This window comes from Nomascus leucogenys, chromosome 6 (assembly GCF_006542625.1).
Source record: "Nomascus leucogenys isolate Asia chromosome 6, Asia_NLE_v1, whole genome shotgun sequence".
In the NCBI taxonomy this organism is placed as follows: Eukaryota; Metazoa; Chordata; class Mammalia; order Primates; family Hylobatidae; genus Nomascus; species Nomascus leucogenys.
In genome coordinates this window covers 73,978,747-73,999,252 of record NC_044386.1, presented here as the reverse complement: position 1 = coordinate 73,999,252, position 20,506 = coordinate 73,978,747, and the positions used below count along the sequence as shown (strand labels likewise).

The 20,506-nt window shown below is 47.4% G+C and overlaps 1 protein-coding gene across 3 annotated transcripts in view; it reads left to right on the top strand.

Annotated features, from left to right (window-relative positions):
* The window catches only part of ATP10A (ATPase phospholipid transporting 10A (putative)), a 192,879-nt gene that overhangs the window by 77,085 nt on the left and 95,288 nt on the right, over positions 1-20,506 (top strand). For all 3 annotated transcript variants that reach the window (XM_030814460.1, XM_003277157.4, XM_030814459.1), the window contains exon 2: positions 11,801-12,005. In XM_030814460.1, coding sequence (XP_030670320.1) covers positions 11,801-12,005 — 205 coding nt within the window. The remainder of the gene's footprint in view (positions 1-11,800; positions 12,006-20,506) is intronic.

Genomic DNA, 20,506 nt, shown 5'->3' with positions numbered 1-20,506 from the left:
CAAGATTGCGCCACTGCACTCCAGCCTGGGCAACAAGAGCAAAACTCCATCTCAAAGAAAAAAAAAAAAAAAGATTGAAAAAGAGCAACTTTTTGTACCAGATATTGGAACTGGGGCTGCAGATGAAGTTGTGCAGGTAAAAATGGTCTCAGCATTGAGAGCCCTGCCCTGGCAGGGGAGATGACCCCAAAGCAACAAAATTGAAACTCCAAACAAGTCTCCTGGAGGTGAATTAACACTCTGGAGGCGCCTGGTGCACTGTGCGTTTCATGCTCTAAGATCTGAATTCTAAACATGGGCCTCACCCTCCCCAGGCCAGTGCTTGGCGGGTTGGGGTTGGACATCCACATAGAGGCTGCAGTAGGCCATCTAACCCCCAGGAGCATTTGCAGGGTCATTTAAATACATGCAACATCTGTCACCCACGTGGGTCTGGGGTTGGCCCCTTTTTCTATGACAAATGACCTGCATGGGTGTTTGTTGAGGCTTTGGGGCATCCCGCCTGAGCCCTCCTGGTGGCTATGGGACCTCAGACTGGCTGGGGCAGTGGGAGGGCTGGTGGCCACTGTCTTTGCAGAGAGCAGAGCAGGACCTCCCCAGTGTGCTGGCCCAGGGCCCTGTCTCTGGGCTCCACCCTGAGCAGGTACCTTTGCATGAAGACTCCTCTCAGCGCTGAAGCTGATGGTGGCACTGATCCAGCATACTGTATCATGCCATATGGGGTTGACATGAGAGAGGAACCTAATAAGCCCAAATCAAATGATATTATCTATAACAGAGTGGGTGTGTAGGTTCAGTGGGAAAAGAACTAGTTAGCAATATTGACACAATTGGCTGTCTGGAAGAAACAGCATTGGATGCTCAGGTTGTCACAGAGGAAAATGAACATCAGTTGGTTTGACCATTTAAATGTTGTTTTTTTTTTAAAATACTCTGCACTCCTCCCACAAAAAACAAACAAGCAATACTTGGAAACAACATGTATAATACAGGGACATAGGCGACTGTCTTAGCCAGGCCTGGAGAAGTCAGATATATTTAACTATGTAAAAATCTGAAAGGATTATATAACAAAATTATGCCACAACTAGAAATTTTAAAACCGACAAACCGTGGCTGTTAGAGAAAAATATTTGCAAGGCAAAAGACAGAAAGGGGGTTAATATTTTCAATATGAATGCTCTCACAGGTTGCATGGTCAAGAAGAGAAGAAAGAATACAGTAGAAAAAATGAGGGAGGCCAGGCACGGTGGCTCACACCTGTAATCACAGTGATTTGGGAGACTGAGGCGGGAGAATTGCTGGAGCCCAGGAGTTTGAGACCACCCTGGGCAACATAGCAAGACTCCATCTCTACGACCAGGTTAAAAAACTGTTGGGCATGGTGGTGCATGCTAGCTACTCCCAGCTGCTCTAGAGGCCAAGGTGGGAAGATTGCTTGAGCCCAGGAGGTTGAGGCTGCAGTGAGCTGTGATTGTGCCACTGCAGTAAGCTAGATTGTGCCATTGCACTCCAGCACGAGCAGCAGAGTGAAACTCTGTCTCTAACTAAATAAATAAGGAGAAGAAGAAAAAAGAAAGATTGAAGGGGAAACATGCAGAGTTAATTCACAGAGGAGCCTGCTAAGTGGTCTGGGCGGCAGGGAGATGCACATTAAAAAATAGTAGATGTCCTGCCTTAGCCAGGTGTGGTGGTGCACACCTGTAATCCCAGCTACTGGAGGCTGAGGCAGGAGAATTGCTGAACCCAGAAGCCGGAGGTTGCAGTGAGTTGAGATTGTGCCACTGCACTCCAGCCTGGGCAACAGAGCAAGACCCTGTCTTAAAACAAAACAAAACAAAACAGAACAAAAAAACACGTGCAGGGAGGTTTTAAAAAGACAAAAGAAAGCAGCTGGTTTTGCAGAAAAAAGGGCCTGGAGACTCTTAGATACTGATGGAGGAGTGTGAATTGTTACAGCCCCTTAGGAAAAAATACTTACAACGCAAAACTTCTCCATAGGAATAAAGAGCGCACAACTCCTGCCCGTTTCCTGGGATTGTCATACCAATGAATGAATTAATGCATAAGAAATTACCTTGAAAACTCTAGAAGTGCCCAGAGTGTTTTACATCCATTACTAGTGGGCAGTATTATTGAGATGTCTTGAGGTCTACTAAGATACTTTGAGAATGTACCATTATATCCAGAAAAGACCACAGTAGAAATGATTTGTCAGGAAAAAAAGTTTCATGTTAAAACTTACTAAGAGGTTTGTAAGTGATCTTGTTTTTAGGCATCATTTTGCTTTCACAAACTTGTGTTTCCGAGGGAAAGTAGATTTAATCTGGGTGTTCAGTGTTGCATTGTAGTGAGTAATTGTGTGATGTGAGCATAGCATGGTGTGTCACTTTCTCTGGGCTGAGAGACTCTGCATCCTTTCTTCATTCTAAAAAGAGGCCAGAGGCCCTGCCTTCTGGGGGTGAGTTCTGCTGGGACAACGTTCAGCCCTTTCCAACTTACCGCAGAATGACCAGTATTTTCCATTCAGCTTGACTCATTTGAGCAGTCTGCTCCATGCACACATGTGCTTCCACACATCTGGGACATTTCTTAGAGCTCACATCACCTCGAGGAGACATACAGAATAGAAAGTAGTTCAGAAAATACATTTTGTGCATCTAGTCTACACTACCGTATTTTTGGCAATTTTGTTATCAGAAGATTCACTCCAGAAAAAGCACTCCAACTATTTCTCACTGCCTCTCACTTTTAGTATTAGATTCAGAATCCATTAGCACGTCTCACTGAAGGAGCAGATGTTTCAGTTTATGGTGGAAGGAAGACACATTCTGGGCGTTATGCAACATACTTGGCTCACGTTCCCACTGCGGATTTTGCCATTGCTGTTTCAGTGCTGAGTTCTCACCTTCGTGATTTTAAAAATACGTTGGTTCTGTAAACATTTACTTAATAATCCATTTTCCAGAATGTTTGTCCTGGGTGTTTTCTCAACCCAGAGCGATTTTGCACCCCCAGGAGGCATTTGACAATGTTTGGAGCCGTTTTAGGTTGTAACAACATGTGGGGAGGGAGCCCTACTGGCATCTATAGGGGGAGGCTGGGGATGGTGCTCAGCAAAGGGCAGAGCCCAGAGCTGTCCACCATCAAGGATATCCGGTCCCAAATCTCAACAGCGCTGACGGCAGAGAAACCCTTGAAAGCTATTGTTGCTGGCATTCTGGGCTTTCTACTTCTCTGCCTGATGTATAATGAGTGTATATTAAATCTGTGATCATTTTAGAGTCTTGTTTGGTCTTTTTTAAGTGATGTAAAATTATTCTTTCTCTCTCTCTGTCACACACACACACACACACACACACACTTCTTTATTTGTCCACCATATGAAAAATAAATTCCATGAAGGGTTTTCTTATTCCCAAGGCACAGGCCTTGGCACTAGTGATTATTCCACAAGATTCTTGGATCTCTTGTGGTGATCCTCCCATTTAGGGCTCGCCTCACTGTGTCCTGGTTTCACATTTGCTCTGTTTGTTAAAAGTGTTGCACACTTCTCCTGTTAGTTGGCCAAAGGAGTCCCCCAGGCTGACCTCACTTGGGAGGCCTCAATCTAGTTGGTCTGCACGTTAGGTTCATTGCCATGTCTTCTTTTTTCTTAAGAAATGTATTCTGGCCAGGCATGGGGGCTCACTCTTGTAATCCCAGCACTTTGGGAGGCTGAGTCAGGTGGATATTTGAGCCCAGGAGTTCAAGACCAGTCTGGGCAACACGGTGAAACCCCGTCTCTACAAAAAATAAAAACCAAATTAGCTGGGTGTGGTGGTGCACACCTGTCATCCCAGCTACTTGGTAGGCTGAGGAGGGAGGATCCCTTCAGCCTGGGAGTTGGAGCTGCAGTGAGCTATCACCACAGCCCTGCACTGCAGCCTGAGTGACAGATCAAGACCCTGTCTCAAAAACAAAAAGCCCCGCAAAATAACACATTACCTGTTTCGTCTATAAGGCACAACGCATCCAGATTTCTCTAGGTTTAGTCAAATGTAACGCAGATTTAATTGGAGCTTTCTCTTTGTAGAGATTAATTGTTCTCTTCCAATGAAATAATACAGAATGATACTAAACACATAATCATATTTTATATACCACCGCACCTCAAGCAGTACCGTCTGTGTTCTCCATTTCATGGAAATCGTGTGAGCAATCTTACCATCTTTATAATAAAAAAATCAAAATAACTGCTCTTGTTTTAATTCCAAACCACAAATCAAATATGAGATATAACACGCTGCTCATTTGTACTATTTCTGATTGTATTAGTCAAAATCAAACACTCACTTCAACAATAATAGTGAGGAAAAACCATGCTCAAAAAGAAAACAGGAGATGTGAAGTCAAAATAGTGGCCACAGCCTCTCACTTAATTGAACAGTCACTGTTGACAGTCTGGTGACAGCCGGAAGAGCGAGAAGCGAGTGGGACAGGAGCAGAGGGCTACGGGGAAATGGGTCAGTGTCTGCTAGGGGAGACTGTAGCGATCCTACAGACCCCCGTTTTGCAGATCAGGAACTCGGGCACTCAGAGTCCAGGCTTACTGGGGGTGAGTCATCAACGCACTTGAGACTGTGTGTGCACCGTGGCTTCATGACCCTAAATGAAAGTAGTGGCCAGATGTGAAGCATCCTTGTTAATTACTGATTATTCCAAAGCCAGCTGTTTAGTGCTGCTCCTTCACGTTTCCTGCAGGAGGGATTTTGTGAGGAAGGGTATGGCGGCTTTGTGCACAGGAACCTGTCAGGTGGCCCGGCTGGGGCCCCTCAAGTGTCAGGTATGCCCTGCCCACGTTGGGAGCACCTCTCGAAGCCACCAAATCAGCCTGAAGCCAGGAGAATAAACAGCTCTCCTGCCCTAGCGGGAACTCTCTCAGCAGCTTGTTTAGCCCAGAGGGAAGTCCCCAAGGTGAGCTCGGGAGAGGGTCGTGCCCTTCTGTGGCCACAGCTCAGATGGTCCCAACTGCAGGTGGTCCCAGTGAGGGAGGAGTTCATCCCTCATCTACACGGACTGGTGTAGGGGGCACTTCCCAGTTTGTAGCAAAAATAACACAGTTTGATGACTCCTGATCTTGGACAAGCCCCCTCCAGTTGTTTGCACATTGGCAGTGGTTTTGGCAAATGGACTGAACTATGTTACTCCATGTCTGCGTCAAACACTAGCACAAATCTGGAACTGTCTGCCTTTCTTCCCACCTTTTTCTTTTCTTTTTCTTTTTCTTCTTCTTCTTCTTCTTTTTTTTTTTTTTTTTAGAAGGAGTCCTGCCCTGTCATCCAGGCTGGAATGCAGTGGCGCCATCAGGGCTTACTGCCACCTCAACTTTCCCAGGCTCAAGTCATTCTCCCACCTCAGCTTTCTGAGTAGCTCGGACCAAGGTGCGCCAGCACACCCAGCTCATTCTTGTATTTTTTGGAGAGATGGGGGTCTCACTGTGTTGCCCAGGCTGGTCTTGAACTCCTGGGTTCAAATGATCCTCCTACTTCAGCCTCCCAAAGTGCTGGGATTACAGATGTGAGTCACCACGCCCGGCCTCCACCGTTTCTCAAGCTTAGTGATATTTTATCTCAGACCACATTAGTCTCTGCACTGCATAATTTTAAAGGGAAAAGTGGAAGAACTTTTTTGCTTAGCATTTTACAGTCTTCATGAGATATTCCTCCTTTAGGCTACCAGATCAGATGTGCTTTCAAAACCAAATCTCTCTAAGGCTTCCTAGACCCTGGAGTCATCCAGGTTTGTGTGACTTTGGGGAGGTCAGTCTCTGCGTGTTTGGTTTCCAAGTCTGTAAGTGGGAACATACCGTCAGGATCGTGGGAGGGTTCACTGAGATAGAGACTGTGAAATGTTCTGTGCAGGCCTGGGTCATAATAGGATATCCAGCACAGCTTCACTGATTCTTTAATGTTGTTATTACTATTAAGATGATAATGGGCCAGGCGCGGTGGCTCACACCTGTAATCCCAGCACTTTGGGAAGCCGAGGCAGGCGGATCATGAGGTCAGGAGATCAAGACCATCCTGGCTAACAGGGTGAAACCCCATCTCTACTAAAAATACAAAAAAAAAAAAACTAGCCAGGCATGGTGGCAGGCGCCTGTACTCCCAGCTACTCGGGAGGCTGAGGCAGGAGAATGGCATGAACCCAGGAGGCAGAGCTTGCAGTGAGCTGAGATCGCACCACTGCACTCCAGCCTGAGGAATGGAGCAAGACTCCACCTCAAAAAAAAAAAGGTGATAATGATGTCTCAACGCTAAGAGGAATGTAGCCTCTACAGCTCCTGCTGGTGTGGCCTAAAGGCCTGTCCCAAGTCCATGGCCTTTGTAGGGGAGGTCCACTTCTGAAGAACAGTTATGTCATTCAAAAGACTACATGGTCTCGCTATAGCTGGGCATGAAATGTGCTTGAGTGATGTACAAGAGGACTGTCTACCTTCATGGATGTGCCACTGGAAGTTACTGTCTCCAAAAATGGAGTAAAACTGCGGTGGTGACGGGCACACATTCGAGATGTCCTTCCAGCCATGTTCACTCGGCCATGGGAGGTGAAGGCCGAGGTGTGGAGGCAGACCTGTGGCTGCCGGCGGGGGTGGCAGGCACCCGGGAACCCTGTGTCCCCCGGGCCCTGTGTGGCCAGCCTTGGCCCACCCCGATGCCATGTGCTGGCATGGTGCCTTTCTGCCCCCGGTCACTCTGCCGGCTTCCCTGCCTGGGCATGACCTTGCCTGCGTGGCCTGTGCTCAGCCCTCAGCTCTCCTTCTCCCCACACTTCTCCCTGGTGCTCTCAGTGATGACATCCACAGTGGGGGCTGGTGTCACCTCTGTGCTTAAGACCCCCAAATATTTCTGTCTCCATCTGCCTGTCTTCAAAGCTGGAGACACCTCCGGAGAGCCCACCCCGCACAGCCCCACCAGCTTCTTGAACTCAAAGTTGGTCACTGTTGGACTCTGTCCCTTCTCCAAGCAGACCCTGCCCCTGGGTGAGGTGGGTGGTGCCCCCATTCCAGCCACCAGGGCCAGAGAACTAGACACCCAGTCCCCGATGTCCTCTTCAGTAGCACAGACAGACTTCCCCAGCCAGCCATTCTTCCTGTCTCTAGAGGTCCGCGCTAACAAAAGCCTCAAGAAGGGCATGGTTGAGCGGCTGGTGTTAGAGTGTTGTGCCAGTGGGCTCGATTTCTGTCTTGGGGGTATGTAGAACTTGTGCATGGGGATAAATTGCGGGGTGAGATGCCCCTCCTGCCACTCACTGCTTCTGCCTGCCCCTCGGTTTCTGTCACTACAGCCTGTGAGCTGCTCCTTCCAGCCAGAGTCACGAGAATGGACGTTATTAAGTGTATTCGTCAGCTCAGGCTGCCATAGCAATGGACCACAGATGGGGTGACTTCAACAGCAGGAATGTATCACCTCGCAGTTCTGGAGCCCGGAAGTCAGACACCGAGGTGTGGGCAGTATGGGTCCTTCTGAGGCCCCTCCCCTCGCCGTGTTCTCCCTATCCTCACGGCTGTGTGCACATGCCTCTGCTGCCTCTTTCTCTTATAAGGACCCCAGCCACATTGCATTTGGGCCTAGCCTTATGGCCTCATTCTAACTTGAATCCTCTTTAGAGCCTCTCTCTCCAGATAGTCTCTGGGGGGACACAGTTCAGGGAACATTAGGAAAGGCTGGAAAAAATAAAATAAGATATCCCCCCATGGAAAGGAGGGCTACACATACATAAATACAAACACATATCTATATCTGTCTATATCATAAGATATATATCTATGATATAGATATATATACAAACACATATCTATATATATATCTGTATCATAAGAAGAATAAAAATCGGGGAAATGCAGCCGATGGTGACATGGCAGGTTCGATGTGGGCCCAGGCTCCTTGCCGGGTGCTCCAGCTGGAGTGCTTGCAGGGTTTGGGCCCCTGAAGCATCTCTTGCCTTTTTGGTCTGCTGCAGTAAGGAGGGGCCTGTCCCGCTGTTCCTTCATAAGGGGTTCCTGAATCTGAGTCTTCCAGGGTCTGTCCCTGGTAGGGATTCCCGTGGACTGCAGGGCCTTTTCTTTTTCTTTTTCTTTCTTTTTTTTTTTGACATGGGGTCTCGCTGTGTCACCCAGGCTGGAGTGCAGTGGTAGGATCTCGGCTCACTGCAGCCTTCACCTCCCAGGTTCAAGTGATTCTCCTGCCTCAGTCTCCCGAATAGCTGGGATTACAGGCACATGCCACCACACCTGGCTAATTTTTGCATTTTTAGTGAGACGGGATTTCATCATGTTGGTCAGGCTGGTCTTGAACTCCTGACCTTGTGATCCACCTGCCTTGGCCTCCCAAAGTGCTGGGATTACAGGCATGAGCCACCGCACCTGGCCAGGGCCTTTTCTTAGAAGCCAGCGTCCTTTCTGCAGCCCATAAGGAACCCCTTCCCATGCCCCCACAAACCAGGACAGTGACCTGAGGTCTCCACGTGGCACCCCCGTCTCTCCATGTGTGGAGGGTCCTCAGGCGGGAACCTCCTTCAGAGCCCAGATGCCTCCCCTGAAGTTTCTGTTTTAAAAGCCTCCTGGATGGGGCAGGCAAGCTATTGTTTTATGATTACAAAGCAGAAGGAAACCGACTTTATTTTGGATGAGGGTTATACATGGAATGTAGTTAACATAGACTGAACAGAGACAGTGCCTTGCGGTGTCTCTCCTCCTCCGCCCAGGGTGAGGCCCAGGACTGCCCGGTCTCCTGGGGACCCCATCGCAACAAAGCCTGCCCCGCTGATGCTCGGGCATAGGCTGCCTTCCTCTGTGAGCAAACTGTGACTGAGCGTTGGGAAACTTTCTTCCAAAGGGACAGGCCCTTTCAAATGGCTTCGTGTCCTCTGTAGGAGCCCAGCAGATGCTCATGAGAAGGAAGAAGGATGAAAAAGCTTGTAATGACATGAAATCAAGGCTTGACCTCTGGAAAAGGAAGTAGGCACCTGGCTAGATATGTCAGTCATCAAAGCTTCCTGTCTGTGCTGGGAAGGGGTCCGACTGGCCGTCACAAGCTGGACGACCCGGGGTTGGGGGCCACTGCCATGCCTCCTCTCAGACCTCGGGCTGGGGTCTGAGGAACGAGCCTCTGCATGGCCAGAGGACCCCATGGTTCCCTGGACTGACCATGCTGGGACTGCATGGCCTGCAGGTGACCGAGCTTGTCACAGCGGGAGAAGGAGCTCTGAGGCATGCTTGGATAAGCCCAGGAAGAACAACTTTGGGACCACTTTCAGGTGCTTGACTCCACAGCCCCCCAAAGGGCGCTCTCTAGTGGTGATAGCTTGCCTTGCATGTGTTTTTGAGGTCAGAACCGCATCATCTAATGTATCTGTTCCCACTGTAGTGCCCCAGAGCTATGCTTTGTACATAACTGGTCTGGTGGATCTTGAATTAGAGAATTTAAAAAAATAGAGGCTTAAAATGAAAGGAGATACTCCTCTCTTCAGCATCTAGGGCAGCCGATGGTTTCCTAGGAGCCTCTTGAACTTTGCCAGGGGGTCCCTCAAATCCACACAGGGATTCGAATAAAGTAGAAGTGAGAAAGTTGGCGCGTGGCTTCCTAGCTGTGCAGACTCCCTGTACTTCTCATCCAATGCTCAGGCAGCTGATAGATGTGGCCCACACAGTCCATCTCCAGATAGAAACCAAACTCCTTGCTCTCTTGGAACTCAGGCAAGAGTACAGTTTTATGGGGGGTGTAGGGTGGGAGGATTATAGGATGGTTATGGTTAACATGAAATGTGTTTTAGTGCTTTTTACTCTTTTACAGTATCACCGAGAGGATAGGTTTTTTGTTTCTTTGTTTTTGAGATAGGGCCTCACTCTGTCGCCCAGGCTGGAGTGCAGTGGTGCTATCACAGCTCACTGCAGCCTTGATCTCTGAGGCTTAAGTGAGGCTCCTGCCTCAGCCTCTCAAGTAGCTGGGACTACAGGCTCATGCCTCCATGCCCAACTAATTTTTTTTCAATTTTTTTGTAGAGATGGGGTCTCACTATGTTGTCTAGACTGGTCTAAAGCTCCCAGCCTCAAGCAATCCTGCTGCCTCAGCTTCCCAAAGTGCTGGGATTACAGGTGTGAGCCATGGCACCCAGCAACCCAGAGGATTTCTCAGTGAGATTTCCTGGTGTAACATATCTTGTTCAGATAAATTTATGTTCCTCCACTTATTTAAAAATGGCCAAAACCACCTTCAAGGAACTCTTACAAATGACCTTTGTGACATTAGTTAGCCTGTTATTCCAGGAAAAAAATTAAAGAAGAAATCGAAAAATTATGTTTTAATCTAAATATCTGTTGATAGTGACTCGTAGGTTCTGCAGGATGACTGTATTGGGCATTGTTCTAAGCAGGTGGTTTGGAATGTGTCCCTGGGAGGTAAGGGGGCCTTCCAGCTGCCAAGTGTCTCCCTTACCTGCTGCACTTTAAGTCCCATTTCCCATGGCTTAACGTGTTTTAATTATTTTTTTAGTATGATGAAACATGCAAAATATAATATTTAATATTTTAACCATTTTACATTTCTTAAATTGTAAAATGCACATAAAATCTGCCATTTTAAGTATTTGTAAGTGTACAATTCAGTGACATTAGTGATACAATGTGGTACAATCATCACTGCTATGTATTTCCAAAATTTTTCCATCACCCCAAACAGCAGCTCTGTGTCTATAAAACGTTAACTCTCCATTCTGCCTCTCTCAGCCACTGGTGGGCCCCTAGTCCACTTTCTGTCTCTGAATTTGCCCACTCTGGGTACCTCATATTAAGTGGAACCGATAATAGTTGTCCTTTTGTGAATGGCTCATTTTACTTGGCACAATGTCTTCAGTATTATAGCATTTCTCTTCGTGACTGGATAATACTCCATTTTGTTTATCATTCACCTGTTCATGGATACATGGATTATCCCAACTCCTAGCAATTCCGAGTGATGCTGCTGTGAACATTGGCTTGCTATACCTGTTCCAGTCACTGGTTTCAGCTGTTCTGAGTGTAAACCTAGGAGTGGTCATTTTAACCATTTTAGAGTGAAAAATTCAAGTGCATTCAGTGCTGTGCAACTGTCACTAATTCCAGAATATTCATATCCTCCTAGAAAGAAGCCTGTTGCCGTTAAGCTGTGACAAGTACTCCCTTTTCCCCCAGCCCGTGGCAGCTGCAAATCCACTTTTTGTCTATGCATTTGCTTGTTCTGTATATTTCATGTAAATGGAGTCATACAATATGTAGCCTTTATGAATATTCTTCTTTATTGTGAGTGGGCTTCAGTGGTATGAATATTCTTTTTTTCTTTCTTTCTTTCTTTTTTTTGAGATGGAATATCGCTCTGTCACCTAGGCTGGAGTGTAGTGGCACGATTTTGGCTCATTGCAACCTCCACCTCCCAGGTTCAAGTGATTCTCCTGCCTCAGCCTCCCAAGTAGCTGGGATTACAGACACGCACCACCACACCCAGCTAATTTTTGTATTTTTAGTAAAGACGGAGTTTCACCATGTTGGCCAGGCTGGTCTCAAACTCCTGACCTCATAATCTGCCCACCTCGGTCTCTCAAAGTGCTGGGATTACAGGCGTGAGCCACCACACCCGCCCAAATATTCTTTTTAAAACACCTGTTTATTATCAAAATTTTCAGCCTATGCAAAGAATTACCATATGAGCCCCATGTGCCCATCACCCAGATCCAGCCATGACCAATGTTTCGTGAGTTTTGTTAATCAAAGTCTGTTTTCTAGGGAAGAAAAGAAATACGTGAACCGATTCTGGAAAGAAATCCACGTGGGAGACTTTGTGCGTCTTCGCTGCAACGAAATCTTCCCTGCGGACATTCTGCTGCTCTCCTCCAGTGACCCCGACGGGCTATGCCACATCGAGACCGCCAACCTGGACGGAGAGACCAACCTGAAGCGGCGGCAGGTGGTCCGCGGCTTCTCGGAACTTGTAAGTGACCCACGTTTCCAGGGCCTCGCAGGCATCACAGCCACACAGTGTCCCCATGACAGCCTTCTGGGGCTCAGAGCACTTGCATTTTCCTCTCTGTCATACCAGGCTATTTTTCCTAGTAGATGAGTCTGAGGGTCTGAGAGGACCCCTGACCTACCTGAGCCCATGACCCGCCTGTGACTGTGGGAAGCAGGATTCAGTTTTTCTGACTCTGATTTCCCTTGTGCATGTCTAAGTTTCTCAGAATGTTATTTGTTCCTGTAAGGTTACGAGGAAGGAACATTTATGAGCAGCTGATGGTCAACATGTACCTAGCTGTTTCACTGGTTTACTAAATGGCAACACAGCAGGAGTCATGGCCTGTTCCCACCAGGATGCTCTGGAACATCTTCTCCTCAAGGATGTTTGGGTTCAGTGCCAGGTCTTCATAGCTGAATCCTGCCTCTGGTGTGCCCCGGCCACCGTGCGGCACGGTGAGGGGTGAGAGGCTGGAGGGAAGCAGGGGTGAGAGGCTGGAGGGAAGCAGGTGTGACAGCTGCAGTCACACACCGACTCCATTGGGCTGCCCAACCTCTGTCCCTGCTCCAGGGAGAAAGGGCCCCACCCGCCAGGTCTGTGCCAGCAGTGCAAGGTGCTAATGCCAGGTGAACTGACAGGGGCAGGAGCCCTCAGAGATCAGGAAGACCCTAGAAGGAAATGGGCCTGGCCCAAGCCTTCTCCTCCCAAGCCTTCTTCTCCCAGCCCTGCTCTGGCCTAGACAGCAGGTCTGAGTCGGCCTGCCTTGAAGGGTGGGGAAGCCGGCCTCTGGTTCACAGGGAGGATGCCGCTGGGGTTTTCTTTCTCTATCAGACAGTGCCCTCCCCCATTCGCCTCAGCACCAGCCCATCGGGCTTCCCTGGGGCAGTGGGCTCTGCCATCTGTGGAGCTCAGCGAGGGCACTGTAGGGAGTGGGGGGTGAACGACTGGCTGGGCAGGGTTTTGGGGGGCTGTAGCATCCCTGTCTCCGCTCTAGATGCCGCCGCTCACCATCACAGGGGGAGGTGCCTGACACACTTGCAGCAGGCCAGGTACTCCGCACCTCGCCCGCCCATCAGTACCACACAAGCGTCTGCCTGATTGTTCCACCTGTGCTGATTTCCGCCATGGTTTCCTCATTTACTTGTGTGTGTGTGTGTGTGTGTGTGTGTGTGTGTGTGTGTGTTTTTAACCTTCTTTTATGCCAAGTGTATTTTTGTGAGCTGCCTCAAATCTTTTTGGAATAAGGCAAAGCAGACATAAAAATTAAAAATAGTATTTTGTTGTTGTTGTTAATGGAGTGCTCTCATTTAGATCAGGAGAGCTGGTGAAAGAGTAAGGGACCCCTTGAGGCAGAGCCCGGCGGCGCCCAGCTTCTCCATGACTGTGCTCCAGGGTTTGGTGATAAGTGTGGGCCCCATCCGCTGCCACCCCCTCGCCCCAGGCCCTCGTGCCCACCCCCCATCCCCAGCTCTCTTCAGTAAGTCACGGGCATGAGCCGGTCTCACTCTCAGCTTCTCCCCTAGGCCTGCCCCGGTCTCCTCTGCAGGGATGTGAACTAACACTGACATCAGCCAGGGACAGCATCCTCTCTCAGTTCTCGGGGTCTCAGCTAGAGTTAGGGGCAGGCAGAGGGCTGATAGCTCAAATGTCACCTCTGAGAGGAGCAGCCTGTGCGCACCGAGGGTGAGTGCCACTTAAACAAATGCAGATGAGTATCTACTGGTGAAACCTCAGACGAGGTGGAAAATACAGCAGAATTTAAGCACTGGAGGGTGGAGCATGCATGCTTGGCATGGCAGGTAGGGGAACGCCGCAGATAGATCTCCTTGATCAACTCGCAAGAATAACTTCCTCTACCGGGCATGGTGGCTCACACCTGTAATCCCAACACTTTGGGAGGCCGAGGCGGGTGGATCACTTGAGGTCAGGAGTTCAAGACCATCCTGGCCAACATGGTGAAACCCCATCTCTACTAAAAATACAAAAATTAGCTGGGTGTGGTGGCGCATGCCTGTAGCCTCAGCTACTCGGGAGGCTGAGGCAGGAGAATCGCTTGAACCTGGGAAGCAGAGGTTGCAGTGAGCTGAGATCACACCACTGCACTCCAGCCTGGGTGACAGAGCAAGACTCCATCTCAAAAAAAAAAAAAGAAGAACTTCCCCATTTCCTATCTTCTGATCTTCAGCTTCTGAACCCAGTCATATCTACAGTCCTCCCCTGCCCACTTTTTACCCGAACAATAAGCTGCAGCACTTCATAGCTCAATGGTGCTTTATATAAAAGAGCTGCTTACAAGTTGGATGTTTAAAACTCGAGGACGGTTGCAGACCAGCACATCTTCGTCACCCTTCTCAGGGCCCCAGGAATGCTGAGGAAGTAGCTTTGAGCCATGATCTGGTCAAAATGGCCAAATTAACGCCTAAACAATTCTGAGGGTTTTAAAAAAATTGTTTTATTAGCACCAAAATTCTTCACCTGCATGCACATTCTGGTCCCAATTACCTTTTCCCCCCACTTTCTGTTTTTTTTTTTTTTCTCTTTTCCTAAAGGTCCAAAGACATTCTTTTGGTATCCAAATTCCCATTTACGCATTATATTCTGAAATCTATGAACCACCCCACTGAAAATTAAGGAAGCAAGTCTCTGACTTTTAAACCCCAGCAATTGAAAAACCACAAATGCCAAGAACATTTAAGTACTCTGTGTTTCAATTAGTTTTTTTATAATACTGAGATAGCTTGTCTCAGACAGGTTAAGAACTGGTAATAATCTGTACACTGACTTATGTGAAATACAATATAATATTTTACCAGTTTCATGAATGATCAGTTGGAAGTGGGAGCCCCTTTGCAAATCACTTAAATTAGAAGTGATTTGCAACACTTAGGTTAAGGAGAAGAGCGGGCTGTGGCATCAATGCAGGAACTTAGTGTATCCAGCAGGGTCCAGTCAGGAGACAGAAACCACACATGATTCAATCAGAGAAAGTCTGATGTGAAGACCTCTTAGTTGGGAATTGGGTTATAAGAAGTAATGATATGTGAATTATATCTCAATAAAGCTGTTATCCTTAAAAAAATAAATAAAAAAGAAGTAAAGAGGACTCTGAAGAATATAGGAGCCAGGAACAGTGGCTCACGGCCATAATCCTAGCACTTTGGGAGGCTGAGACAGGAGGATTGTTTGAGGCCAGGAATTCCAGACCAGCCTGGGCAACACAGGGAAACCCCATCTCAAAAAAAAAAGAAAAAAAGAAAAAAAAATTGCCAGATATGGTGGTGTGCAGCTGTGGTCCTAGCTGCTCAAGGGATTGAATGGGAAGGATGGTTTGAACCAGAAGTTTGAGGTTGTGGTGAGCTGTGATCATGCCACTGCACTCCAGCCTGGGGGACAGAGACCCTATCTCTGTCTCGAATATATATGTATATGGGAATAGCTGATGAAGGGACAGCCACTGCCCCTGGCTCTGAGACAGACATGTTCTCCCACTCAGGGAAGAGCACCCTCCCAACCCCTGAACCATGGCAGGGGACACAGCCTTAAATTGGGGGATGGCAGAAAAGGTACTTAGGGGCTGCAGTGGTGGAACCTGCTAGAAGCCTTCCCTTGGGGGCCGGGGAGGTGCCAAGCATAAGAACTTGCTAGATGCCAGGAGCAGTTGCTGGCCACTGGACGCTGCTGGAGCCAGGCCCTCGCTGCAGTGGATGAAGACTGGTGACAGCTCTCTAGACAGCAGCGCCGTGGAGCCCCACCTTTGAGAGGGTGCATGGAGCAGCAGCTTGGGCTTGTGAGGGCCCATGTTGCCTGCAGAATATGTCCAGGGTACCCTGGACTGAAAGATGGGGAAAGTGTGGAGCAGGCCAAGCCCTGGAGAAACCTGGAGGGGGTGGGCAGTGCAGAACGGGTATACACACACATACACATGCAAGCATGCACACACATGCATGCACACACACACACACACCCCACCTAAAGACCAGCCACGGGACCAATACATGGAGGACTCAGGCCTATTCACCAGCGATGCCCAGTATGGAGCAGTGAGATGAGTCCAGGGGGCTTTTGTTAGGGGTTTGGGGCCATGAGAGGTCAAGGGAGGTTCCAGAAAGAGGAGCTTGAAACTGACACTGAAGGCCAGAATGAAGAGGTCTTGGGTGCCAGGCACTACAGGGAATGACGTTGGTCAGAAGGTGCCCCAGAGGTGGAATAAGGTTTTTAATGAAGAGCATTGGAAAAAGTGCACATTGTTGAGGGGCTACAGCAAAAGCCAGAAGGTGGTGGGCCTGGCCCACCCAGACCCCAGAATCTGAAGGTGAGGCCTAGATACCGGGCTGATGGCTCCGGGACCTTAAATCACCCAGCCATTTCACTTCCGGCAAAAGAAACAGAGATCTTGAGACGTAAAGATTTGATGTAAGGGTTGGAGTTGAATGGATGTTATCCAAGAATTGAGAGAGGCCCCCGTGTGGAGCATCACACTGTCAGGCAACGTCTCACATTTTTCAGCCTCCTGCACGCCAGGCCTGCTATATCACCCACAACTGTAGTAGAGCAAACATTTTTAAACACAATTTCACAGAGTTTTAAGTATAAATCTTGTGAGGTAATGACTATCACACCATTTTATAGATGAGAAACAGAAAAAGTGAAGTCAGGAGATTCTCCCAAGGTGCCTCCGCTCCCCCACCCCATCCATCGGTGTGGATTCGGAGTGGGTTCCTCTGCTTTGTGTGGGGTGTCTGCTGTCTCTCACCTGCACATTCATGCAGCCCTGCAGCCCTGCCACGAAGGTGCATACATTCAGACGTTCTGTGGGTAGCAGTTTCTAGTTCATCTGTAACATTTGTCATTTCTGCAGAACTAGGAGATCCCTAGACTGATAAGTTTATGTAAAACTCAGTGTTTTCAAAGACTCATTTTTGTAAGTTTTAATTCATTCAGCAGATACATATTGAGCATTTATGATGTTTCTAATGCCATTCTAGGAGGTGCATTGATCAAAACTGGGGAGCATCTTTCCTCTCATGGTGCTTACATGATCTATGTGAAAAATTAGACCGTTGAGGTCTTCGGTGCTAACTGTAGACAAGAAAGCAGAAACAGGGATATGAAATGTCAGATGAGTGCTGGAATTTCAGCCGGGGTGAGGTGGGGACAGGGCCGTCCTGCTTGAGAACAGCTGGAGAGTCCAGACCCAGAGGACACGTCAGTGTCGGGAAGAGCCGTCCCAGAGGTGACTTCTGTGTGGGTTAATTTACTGAGAAAATAGTTTCCAACAGTTTGTCTCTTGGGTGGACCTGTTTGGATGAGTGCCCACAGTCCCAGCCACACCCATGTCCTCTGTGCAGCACTGTGGGGAGCAGTCATTGTCAGGCTTGCAGGAAGATCTGCTGCTGACTCTTCCCAGGCGTGTGCACATGTGTGCACGTGTGTGTGTGCACGTGTGTGTGTGCACAGTGGCGCGTGTTCCAAATAAGGAAGAAAGATAAAAGGAGTATGGAAACTTCCTAGGCTGGACAAACACTGCTCTTAAACACGTACCTTCACAGTCAGGTCAGCAGCGATGCCAAGGCGGAGACAGGGCTTCCCCTCTCCTTTCTGAATACACTGTGACCAGTCCCTGGGGGGCCTGGTGTATTCAGGCTGTGACTCAACACAGTTTTCTTTACAAAGGAGAGTCAGTCCCACCCCAAGTTACTTGACAGAATTCAGAAGCTTAGAAAATGACTTTAAAAGTCCAAATATGTAGAAGACAAAATATTTTTTTAAAAAAACTGCTACCTACACATGCTTCCAAAATTGTCTCTATCACAGGAAAACTAGAAGTGAAAAAGTACAATTTGCAAGGTAGTTTGTGTACCCGTCTCTTTTTCCCTAAGCTTTTCAAGTTGTTAGTCTTTAATGAAATTTAGCTACATTGGCCGTGGAATTGAAAGAGGCAGCCTAATCTATCATCTAAGTGGAAAACAAAGACAGCTGCCTGGGTATGGTAATTTGATCGGTCAATTTTAAGCCTTTACAAAGAGGCTTCCATGTTTTTCTCTTATACATTGCAGGATAGTCAACAAGCTCATAATTTATACTGAGACATTTTTGTTTTTAAATGTAACAATCTCATAATTTTCTTGAAGGACATTAAATCTGTAACAGGAAAGACAGAAATAAATGACTTTGACAATACAGTAACTTTATTTAGATTAAATTTTTAATTCCAACAAGTGTGGATATTCAGAGAAATTCAGTTCAGGAGGTAATATGATTATTTGAGACATACCATGTTTTTTCATATTAACAGTGTTTATTTCATAGCTATGTAAGTTTGGCCCTAAGAAGGTTTTTTTTTTTTTAATTCTGGTGACTTCACAATGGATTCTTTGCCTCTAATTTGTAGTCTATTAAATCACCTTGTACAGAGAGTACAGCACCAGCACTCTGATCTTTTTTTTTTTTGAGACAGAGTTTTGCTCTTGTTGCCCAGGCTGGAGTGCAATGGCACGATCTCGGCTCACTACAACTTCTCTGCCTCCCGGGTTCAAGTGATTCTCCTGCCTCAGCCTCCCAAGTAGCTGGGATTACAGGCATGCGCCACCACTCCTGGCTAATTTTGTATTTTTAGTAGAGACGGGGTTTCTCCATCTTGGTCAGGCTGGTCTTGAACTCTGGACCTCAGGTGATCCACTCATCTTGGCCTCCCAAAGTGCTGGCATTACCGGCGTGAACTACCGCACCCAGACCTCTGATCTAAATGAATAAATTAATGCCATGAAGTTGATAATAATTTGGCTAGTCTGAAATATTTATCCAAAAATATCTTATTATATTGTGTGGAAACTTAAAATTTTTTGTGTGGTTGGAAATGATCATTTCTTATTCCAGAAGGAAAAACACAACCAAAGCAGTAAGATGTTTTAATTCTGTTCAAGGTAGCATACAATGTGAAATGCTTTTTTTTCTCTTTAATTATATTTTCACTGTTAAAAAAAAAAGAGGGGAATTTAATAAAATTTCCAATTTTCCTGAATGTAGTTTAATTGCATCAGCAGTTGCAAAGGGTTTGAAACTTTCTCTGTGTGTATGTGTGTTTCTGGAGCAGGGATTTCCTTACCAGTAGGAAGAGGTGACAATGTGAGATCGACCCAGTTAACACTAGGTGTTTCCTCATGAGTGAGTGATTGTGTGTGTGTGTGTGTGTATGTTTAGGTGCATATGTTTGTGTGAGTGTGTATGCAGACAGGTGTGAGTGCAAACATTTTTGCAAGTGAGTATGCAAGTAAGTGTATGTTCCAAAGAAGAAAGCAAAATGAAGTGATATTGCTTTATTAGGTTATCACTTTCTATTATCTCTAAATTTAGGAGAGGATAAATGTTCCCTCCTGGGCTAAGATACAGTGTTGTAGAAGTGGATTGCTCTGCAAGACAGTGCTCCCTGGGGGAATCTGGAGTTTTCCAACCTCACTATTGAGGACCTGCTGTGAGCCCATGCATTAGGTGAGGGGTGCCCACGCGATCCACCTCTACTGATTGGACTCTGGAACCTTCATCCCTTGGTGGAGGTCCTGTGCTGTGTGTCATTTCCCTTCTGCTTATTTTGTGAGCACAGCTTTCAACAAGAGGGAACTTCCTTGTGTCCACAGAGCACAATACAAGACCTGTCAGCACCCCCTGGCCTCCGCCGACATTTGAGTTACCCTAATTTTGTGAATTGGTAAGAGCCGGCTTCCCTTGTTCAGCCTATGCGATGCTTTCGGTTTGCGTGTGCTCCTCAAGTGGAAGGCTGTATTTTGGTTCTCATTGTGGTATTAGGGCTTCCTTAGAGTTTCGTTCGTCCACAGCAGCAGAGATCCATGAACACATTTGCAGTTTCATATAGTCACATAAACCAGACCTTATAAGGGAATCGACCTTTAAGGAAAGCAAGAACTCGACTTCAGAAAACACACTGGGATGTGGATGAAACTGGGCTTCCTGACATCTGAGTTGGGTTCAGTGTCGAAATTAATTCAGGGCTTTTTCACCATTGCTAATGAATAATCCGTGTGCCAAGGAAATGACTTCGTGAACCCCAGTGAGACTTTTAACCAAGCTGAGATCAGGCCTGCAAACTTCCTTAGTTTGTCAGTTTTCACAAAGCCCTTTTCAGTAGTGTGTCTGTCAGAATGCCTTATGTTCCCTGCCTCCCAAAACTGTAAAAGGACAAGAAATGTGGGTGTCATTGCTGGCGGTGAGCTGTCTTCCCTGGGGTTCTGGAGAGTGGGGGATTGGGTGCATGCCGGGGCGTTCATAGGTTAGGAATTGTGCCAGAGCTTCAGGGTCGTTCCACTCACCTGTCACAACTGACCTTTGCCGCACTGGCACCAGCCCTTGGCGAGAAACAAGCCCTTTCATTTGTGTGGTAAAGAAGGCCAACTTCAAAGCATTATGGATGTAGGTTTGTTTTGGACAAAACTTCAAATAGCTGGTTTGCTCATCCGGCCTTTATC